At 42.8% G+C, this 9,074-nt stretch overlaps 1 protein-coding gene across 1 annotated transcript; it reads right to left on the bottom strand.

Moving 5' to 3' along the window:
• Positions 1-584: 584 nt before the first annotated feature.
• On the bottom strand, positions 585-7,254 carry LOC136440584 (uncharacterized). Its single transcript, XM_066436659.1, has 6 exons — positions 6,844-7,254; positions 6,126-6,283; positions 5,003-5,196; positions 4,382-4,486; positions 3,520-3,661; positions 585-2,771 (listed from the first exon to the last, which is right to left on the bottom strand). Exons 1-6 carry the CDS (start codon positions 7,009-7,011, stop codon positions 2,588-2,590), a joined length of 951 nt encoding a protein of 316 aa, XP_066292756.1. The 5' UTR covers positions 7,012-7,254; the 3' UTR covers positions 585-2,587.
• Positions 7,255-9,074: the final 1,820 nt, after the last annotated feature.

The following is a 9,074-nucleotide window of genomic DNA, read 5'->3' as shown; positions in this document are numbered from 1 at the left end:
CAACAGCCTGTCAGAATCCATTGATGTAACTGTTAATGGTCTCCTACGGACATGTTCCAGTCCGTGATTCAGAAGCAGTGGTTCAGAATCCGGGATAGTCTCAGAAGTTCGAGGTTTTAGATCAATATGACAACTTCGTTTGAATGATGCCATTTTTTGCTCGATTCAAACGACGCACTATCACTTAGAAGATAGATTCGGATTATTAATCGATAACCAATAAAGCAGCACTTATGTTACCCTAAAAAATAGATAGGGTAATTGTTAGTGAAATGGATTATTTGTAGTTCTTGGTGTTTCTTCATGGTTGTGATAATAGAGCAATGCAATTGTATAATTTTTGAATATTTTGTTGCAAACAGGGGTGATTAAGATTTTGTTTTAAGACAAAATAAGCAATTCAGAAAGACCATCTGTGACCGCAGTTCACCCGAAGAAGCTGAATTCCTTTGGATACAATAAAATGTGGTGACATTGGATATATCGAATGTGGGTTGGAAATACAAGTCAATAAATGTGACCTTCCTCGGAAGACAATGCGTATCTCGGGAAAGGAAGAAAATTGAGTCCGTATCACACATGCGTCAGCATCAAAGTTTTATTTCTTGTGATGTTTTCTATTACCTGTACTGACGTTTCACTTCACACAAAGACGTCGTCGTTTTGTTTAAGACGCTCACTCCAGTACAGGAAATAAAACTAGGCCATGAAAACAGCTATCTTGTAGAAGTGGAAATCCCGTATGGCATGTTTGATATGTATGCATGGGGGAATCAACAATGGAATAGCCGCAATCTACTCTTTTTATTTTCTCTGGATTGAATGGGTATTTCTTTGTATTTCTTCAGCACCACGGACATGTGTGTGTTCGGCACCTTGACAGATCTGTTTGTCTGTGCGTGGATGGTGTTCAGCACCAAGTACATGTCTGTTTGCCTGTGTGTGTGTGTGTGTGTGTGTGTGTGTGTGTGTGTGTGTGTGTGTATGTGTGTGTGTGTGTGTGTGTGTGTGTATGTGTGCGAACATGGTTCAGTACCTTGACAGGTGTGCTTACCTATGTATGGATGGTGTTCACCAACACGAATAGGTCTGTTTACTTCTGTGTCACAAAGGACAGGTTTGTGTGTCTGTGTATGGACGGTTTCCAACACCGAGGACAAGTTCGTGTGTCTTTGTATGGACGGTATCAAGCACCAAGGACAGGTCTGTGTCTGGACGGTATCCAGCACCAAGGACATGTCTGTGTGTCTGTGTATGGACGGTGTTCAGCACCAAGGATAGGTCTGTGTGTTTGTGTATTGACAGAGTTCAGGGCAAAGGACAGGTGTATTTATCTGGGCGTGCACTTGTTCAGCACCAAGGACATGTCGCCCCCTCCCTTCGCGGGCTCTGCTGACAACCATGCACACTGCTTTAAATGAACACGACATGGAAATGTACATCGCTATCGTGTGGAGATCTGTCTTAAACTTTTACATTACGCTCGGTCGTATCCAACTACCCTTATCTGTATCATCAATCAAACCGTGAACGCATATACCCCAGAAGCAGAGATTGATCTCCATCGCAAATACATTTCTTTAGTCAGCTGTTGGCGCAGACCTAGGAACTACTGAAACATCAACATATCGTTATCATTGACTTCTAAAGGACAATGGTATTTCATACAACTTAAGACATTCTTTGCGATTTACCCGGTGATTGCATAGAAGAGATAGAACAAAACAACCCTGCTTCACATCATTTTAACCACCTAATTCTACAACAAATGCGTCATGATTCCATAGGAGACGTTAACAGTTATGGGTAAACCTTCACTTACTGAAACCCAACAATATTCACTTAGTACATAACAATTTTCTTAACATAAGATTTTATCTATTTCGAAAAAATTCGTTTAGTAACGTGATAACATATGATACATGAAATACAATCAAGCAATGCAAATGAGGAAAAGACCATAAGAAGACAGTACGTGAATATCGAATAGAACGTGCAAGTTATGGCGTAAAGCAAAATACAAATGCACAATTTCATATTCCTGTCAACAAGATCACTGGCAAAGCATGTCATGTTTTAAAAACAATCCGTAACCCACATTCTTTCTTTTTTTTCAATTTCATTTTTCATCTATTTCGAAAACATCGATATCGTTTGGAAACGTAGTATGATAATAAATCAATTGCGATCAAGCAATGCAAATAAGCCGAAATGTCAAGACCAGAAGAAAATATACGTGCAACTTACGGCGTAATCCAACAAACATAAGAAATTCAACTTTTCATGTAACCGTAAACAAGACCACTGGCAAAGCACATGCTGTTTTACACAACCCGCGAATGTGGGAATGGCCCCTGTAACAACATTTATACTAGGGAGCACACCCTAGCTTAAAAAGCCAATGGGAATGGCCCCTGTAACAACATGTAAAGTAAAATTCTCCTTGAAACGTCTCGTAGCTCAGCGGCCGTTGGAGGCGAACGCACACGTCAATCTTTTGCTCCGAAGTTTTTATGCCATATTCCCATATGCACAACAGGCCTCCTAAAGAATAAAAGTGGAATTCTCCTTGAAACGTGCCCGTAGCTCAGCGGCCGGCGGAGGCGAAAACGTGTTCCTTGGCGATCGGCTTCAGCTCCCAGCGCGCGCAGAACAGACCCAGGTTGGCGGTGCAGACGTGGTCCAGGTCGTGGTGGTAGCACTTCGGCTCGGAACGGTGCCATCTCTGACGCGCTTCCTCCGACAGGGGAAGGTTCAACTTCTGGATGCATCTGTGTTGGAAAGATACGATCTTCAAAATGTAGCCTATGATGCTGCCTATTTGAATCATTTTCAATGAAAATCGTCCACACACACACACACACACACACACACACACACACGCACACACGCACACACGCACACACGCACGCACACACACACACACACACACACACACACACACACACTGTGGTAGCCTGTGTTACACAATCTCTCGCTGTCGGGGGCTGAATGAGCCTGACCAGTAGAAGGGCTGCTAGAAGCGGGATTTAGTCAGGCTACGCATGGCATGGATTCTATCCAGACCTGCAAATAACGCAACTCATTGGGAGCCAGTTGTCTAAGTCTCAAGACTAGCTGCTTTGATGAGTCTTGATATAAGCCATGAATGACGTCCGATGAATGCTTAGGTCAAAAATGGGCACTGCCGGGCAATTCACGGGCTTTTTTGCACTTGCGGGCGTGACTCCCACTCCTACGTGGCCGGGGCACCCTGCGGCTACCGTGTTATTTTGAGGCACGGCCGGGGCCATGGAGGTTTTTAAAACGGAGTTAAAATCAACGCGGAACCTGGTAACAAATAGGCGCCGTGAGCTAATCGTGAGAACACCTAGAGGTATCTTTCCGGTGTCCGACAGTCCCCCGGGAAAAATGTGTGTCTTCGGGGGCCCGGCCGGGACTCCACCACCTACGGGCACCGGTGCAAATGTAACCGTAGCATTACCTGTCAATCATATTGTCAACATCAGTGATACTTACGATGAGAACTTGGCCATACACCCGCAGTTCATCAGCTCCCTGTTCCCGTCATTGCGTAGTCCGTCCTGAGTCTCTCCCGGACGGATCCTGTGTTCGCACCTGTCCAGCTGGACGTAACAGGACTTCAGCCCAGTCGCAATGGCTGGATATGGAGACAACGCGGAGAAAAGAGCTCAATGATATTAAGGTAAGATTCAAAAATTTCTCATGTTGGGAGATACATCACACGTTTCTCCAAAATCACAGCCATCGAGGGATTTTCTAATCTAAGAAACAATAAGAGTAAGAGTTTTTGTGAATATCTTGTTCTCTTCATTATAGTGAATTTCTCGCTCATTCTGTCTATGCATTCCCCATTGACACTGTCTCTCATAAGGTAACAGATGTGCATATAGCTGTGGGAAATGAAATACCTTATTCTGGGACCTTTGAGCTAACTTCCTGTCAGTGTTCCCGACGTGCCAAGCCCGTGGAAGTAAGTGTGGAAACACACACAGACAGATAAACAAACAGACACACCATAAACAATACCATATTTCACTTGTACGGAGATAAACATCAGAACTAGCACGGAAATATATATTGATATGACACCCAAGGTTTTTGAAGGATTGCTTATGCTTCGGTCCCATCATCCAATCCGGGGCCCGGCCGCGCTGTTTACGAAAAGGACAAAAACAAAAGATGCATATATGAAGATGGTAAGCAGTATCTATTTAACGTTTTCTCTCTTTTGTTGTCTTTTATATCATATTTTTCGTTCCAACAAACTGCCCGACCGGGCCCCGGATTGGAAATGGGACCAAAGCATTAGATGATGATGATGAAAACAATTGCTTTTATGAGAACTGGACAGACGTACCCTTGGTTCGGCCGAATACCCTGTCCTGGCCCGCCACCCTGGCGTAGGTCAGCTTCGGGGAGGTGTCATTGACCGGGAGGTCATCCAGTGGGTCAAGGGTCGGTCCTGGGGAAAGGTCAAGTACAAAATCATTCCGTTACAGGCTTACAGAGTCATGTAACATCGTTATATCGCTTCTTAGCGACAAAGATTAGGCATAGATACCTGAATAGTGTTGTTTTCTGTATATATATATATATATATATATATATCAATATCAATATCAATTGATATCCATATATCAATTTGTGCCTGAAGTGCTCTTTAATATACATATAACGTTAAGCATGCTTAGATAAATCTAGATAAAAGATAATATGTATTCCTGTATGGATTATACTTCTGACTTTATCTCTACCAGGCTCTGTCTTCATAGAAAAAACAAACACAATTTCTAATGTAATATGTATTTTATATGCTAATTAATTTGGTTTAATATTAATTTGATAAAGGTGGCCATCTTATAAACTTTCAAGCTTCTGGCCAGCCGTGCACAATTATATTACTATCATTTAGTTTCCTTCTTTATTGCTTTACTGTTGTCACTTTCTATTGCAAATAAACAACAACAAAAAAACTCACGGAGCCCGGCTGCGGTGACCATGTCCACCACCCAGGTGCAGAAGTCCTGCACAGCCCGCAGGATGGTGCGGAACAGGTCACACATCCATCCCCACCCCCACCCCCACACCCCCGGGGTAGGGTCCACGTCGTCATACTCGGGGGCCAGGGGACCTCGCAAAGCGCGACAAATCTTCAGGAAGCGCACGAAATACCTGCGGAAAGTAGGTCCAGATACTGATTGATATTATGGCCTATACCCCTTTTTCACGCGGTGGACATGATAGAATGAAGACGAGGCCAATGAGGCAAAGAAACATATATAATTTACAGATTTAGTTTTCCTCCCAAGTCACACTAGGTTTTCAAATATGATATCAAATTATCATTATCATAACTAGCACAATGCACAGAAAAGATGTAGCAATTTAGAGCCACTGCACGTTGACCAATCCCATAGTCCCCGCCCTCCTCCGTCAAAACGTAGAAATGCAAAATAAAACATAGAAATGCAGATATTTGACGGACATGCAGCCACTTCCTCATTGGTCGATTCTCTAATTATCATGTAATCATGAACTGCTAATTGTGACGGACTATTAGGATCGGTCAAATGTTCGCCACAATGGCCTTGTTTTCATTCTATCATATCCGCCGCGTGAGAAAGGTGTATTGCATTAACTCTGGGGACCAAATTCAGTATGTAAATTTGAGTTTAAAGAAATCTTATAAATCTATGTGTATTCAATAACTCGTTCTAAAGGGCGTACTGTACTCTTGTGAAGGCGTGTTCTAAGAGCTTTCATTTGACTTGGACAACTGGAAAATTCACCTAAGTGATTTTAGGGGTTCTACATTATCTTTATTGCAAAGTATATACACACGAGACACACTTACATCAACCACGTACAATATGAATGAGTTTAAAACAATGTACCTCGGCCGACCTCTTAATCAGATCAGTAGATCTCTGCAAAAGTATACCCTGTTGCGGAAACATCAAGGAAACTTGCTGCCCTGTGCAGTGGCGCCCGTTCGTTTAGTTCCTTCAGACCCTTGTAGTGAGTAGTGACACAGCGCCACTACTCACTACAAGGGTCCGAAGGAACGAAACGAACGTGCGTAGTTGCTACACTGATCATACCTGTCTCCCGACTCCACCTCCTTCAGGATGCCCTCGTACTTCCTCACCCTGTCCTCCCTGGCCTCCCCCCGGAGCACGGTACACCACACCAGCCTGACGGGGCCATCGTCGCCCCCTCCCGCCGTGGTCGCCACTACCATGGTGTCCGGGGTGGTCACCTGTCATGGGATGTTAGAACATCCCGGCCGGTGGAACATGTTAAGGTATCATTCTAAAGCACTTACAGCCAAAAGAACATGTTAGACAGGCTAGTCACCTGTCATGGGATGTTAGAACTCAGCATAAATACCTGTGTGCCATTCTAATTGGTTTTCCGTGGCTCCCATACGCACCTCTTACGAAGTTGGTTTTACGAGTATGGGAGCCACAGAATATCAACTAATAACTCTTTTATTTCCTATTCTAGAAATAGAAGTGGACGATATCCTGCAAAAGAGGCCTAAAAATGAGAGACAGACCACCCTCCTCATTATCAGTCTAATGCCATAAATTTAGAGCTCATTTTAGGCCTATAGGTACGATGTACACGTTGATAGCCCGATCACCGTGATAGCCCTCTCCACCATCGTCAAAACGTAGAATTGCAAACTGAAGAAAATAAAGGTACAAATATTTGACGGACATGCAGTCACTCTCTCATTGGTCGAACCAATTATTACCACGCTGTCATTGGTTTAACTGCTAATTGTGATGGACGTCAGGATCGGTCTATTCTCACCTGGTGAACGCGCAAGTTTCCGTTCTCAGTGACAGAACCGTCCGAGTCCAGCACGGCGCGAACGACTCCCTCCTCCGTCAGGAAGATCTGTCCCTGTTGCAGGGCGACCATCACGTGCAGCAAGAACGCGGCTGTCACCAACACACTACCGAGCTGTCGCGGCTTCATGGCGACAACAACCTCGTACAGTCTCCTCGATGTGGAAAATCTTCTCTTCCAACGCGAAACGAAGTCAAAGAAGTTGAAAAGAACAACCTTGATATGGCGATAAACACCTTGGCAAGACGTGATTCGAAATAAGTCCGCTAAAAGCCGTTCTAGAACGGCAATTAGGAAAATTAGGAGTTCCGAAAACTACAGCGTGACCGATGGGGACGCAGTATAACAGGAACTGGGTGAACTGACCTAACTTCTAGCCAATCTGGGCAGTTCCCATTTATGACGTCACAATTAGATTTATGAGCTTCCGGCTTTTGCATTGTGTAATCATAGAAGACTTTTAAAGAATAGTAGTCTGAAAATAAATATGTACTGGTGCACCGTTTGATTTCAGACAATTTTTGTTTATCTATTGGTATTTCTGGTGTAATTGTCGCCTCCAAACCGTGTTCCAGAGCATCCTGTCATTCTTCCATGACGTCATTAGTGACGAGACGACTTTGTCGTACTAGTATATGAATCTTCAGCAGATTGAGTAACAACACCAAGACTCCTCTTTAGACAGAATCATACTTGATTAAAAGGTCCGAAATGAAACTAAAGAAACCGTTGGTTCTACTACCCCTACCTTCGGAATCTGCTTTTAATACGAAAAACGCTCTTTTGAGCAGAAAATATCTTTCAACTGTATGTAATCACGATTGTGCATTGTTTGCTTCTCAAAAAAGAGCCGCAGTGCCAAGTTTCGAATCAACTGTTATGTTCACAATAATGTCACCAAGGAATTTAATTTGGTTACTAGTACTTGGAGGCAGCTTGGAGGGAGGAATCGAGGACTGGAAGTATGGTTTGTAACATTCCATCTTCGATGACACCAGAAGGTGTATATTTCGTACAGACGTCTTTGTTAATTGAATGGTACTAATTGCGACTGAATGTAATCGGGGGATGTATTTTGGTTACTCTCCAAGCAGACGTTGGGCTCCGGCTTGCTTTGGGCGTATTTTTGCGTTTCGGCGCCTTCAAACGCAATGTCCTGGCTTTTACCTTGCATGCATGCTTCGATGCTTCGATGCCGGTTCAACACTGTGTCGCACACCATATGACCTTATATGGCAATACATTCCAAAATTCTTGTATCGCCGTTGCCTTATATGGAAAGTGAGCAAGAAATTTCAGGCAGGCTTGATTTGCATGACACATAGGACCGCATCTGACTGCTACAACTGTTCGGAAATATCATTGCATTGTGGTTTCGGACTTTGATATCCTGAAAAATGACCATATTACATCTATACCACAAGATTGCAGAAGAAAAAAAATGATTTCGTCAAGAAAACGACCAAAAATCGACATAAATGATACCATGTAGTGAGGTTATAGCATTACGTACAGAGATCCGTGTTACACACTACAGCTTAGCTTATCTGGCAACGCGTGGCACTTCGGACCCAGAAGATTAGGGTTCGTGTCCGTGCGTGAATTTTTATCTTTTTAGATATTGAATATCAAATGTATATATTGATATTATATTAATCTATCAATATCATATTTATGAATATCATTTCTTTATTTTTTCATTAATAAATAAAGAAATATTTTATATTTGTTATTTTTAAATATTCATTTGATATATACAAGGCCTTTGTCTTATGAACAGGACTTCATAGATTCCAAACCCGGCATTCGAATTTTTCTGTTCATTGTAATGGAAAATACCGTGCAGCGGCTCCTATGCGCGGTAAGATGATTCTTGCAAAACACTCGCCACTAAACTTCTATCCCCGATGTAAACAGAGGCTCTTGATGTTGTTTGCAAAACAGCGATCCTTTGTTACAGTAGCAAATGCTCCATTGTTCAGTATCGGACTTCATTCAGACAACACGGACGTGGAAAGTGACGCCGCTCGGCACAAAAATATGGGAATTTTCATGAATTTTAGCAAAATTACCCAGGAAAATAAGGAAGAAATGTTGTAAATGCGGAAACCAGAATAATACGGATGAGGTAGCTGTTGATTTGTTTGACATTTGGTAGTCATTTTAGATAGAACCTTAGGTGTTATGAACTT

The sequence above is a fragment of the Branchiostoma lanceolatum genome, chromosome 1 (genome assembly GCF_035083965.1).
Source record: "Branchiostoma lanceolatum isolate klBraLanc5 chromosome 1, klBraLanc5.hap2, whole genome shotgun sequence".
Classification (NCBI taxonomy): domain Eukaryota; kingdom Metazoa; phylum Chordata; class Leptocardii; order Amphioxiformes; family Branchiostomatidae; genus Branchiostoma; species Branchiostoma lanceolatum.
Note: the sequence above shows the minus strand (reverse complement) of the source record. Positions and strands in the feature narration are given on the sequence as shown.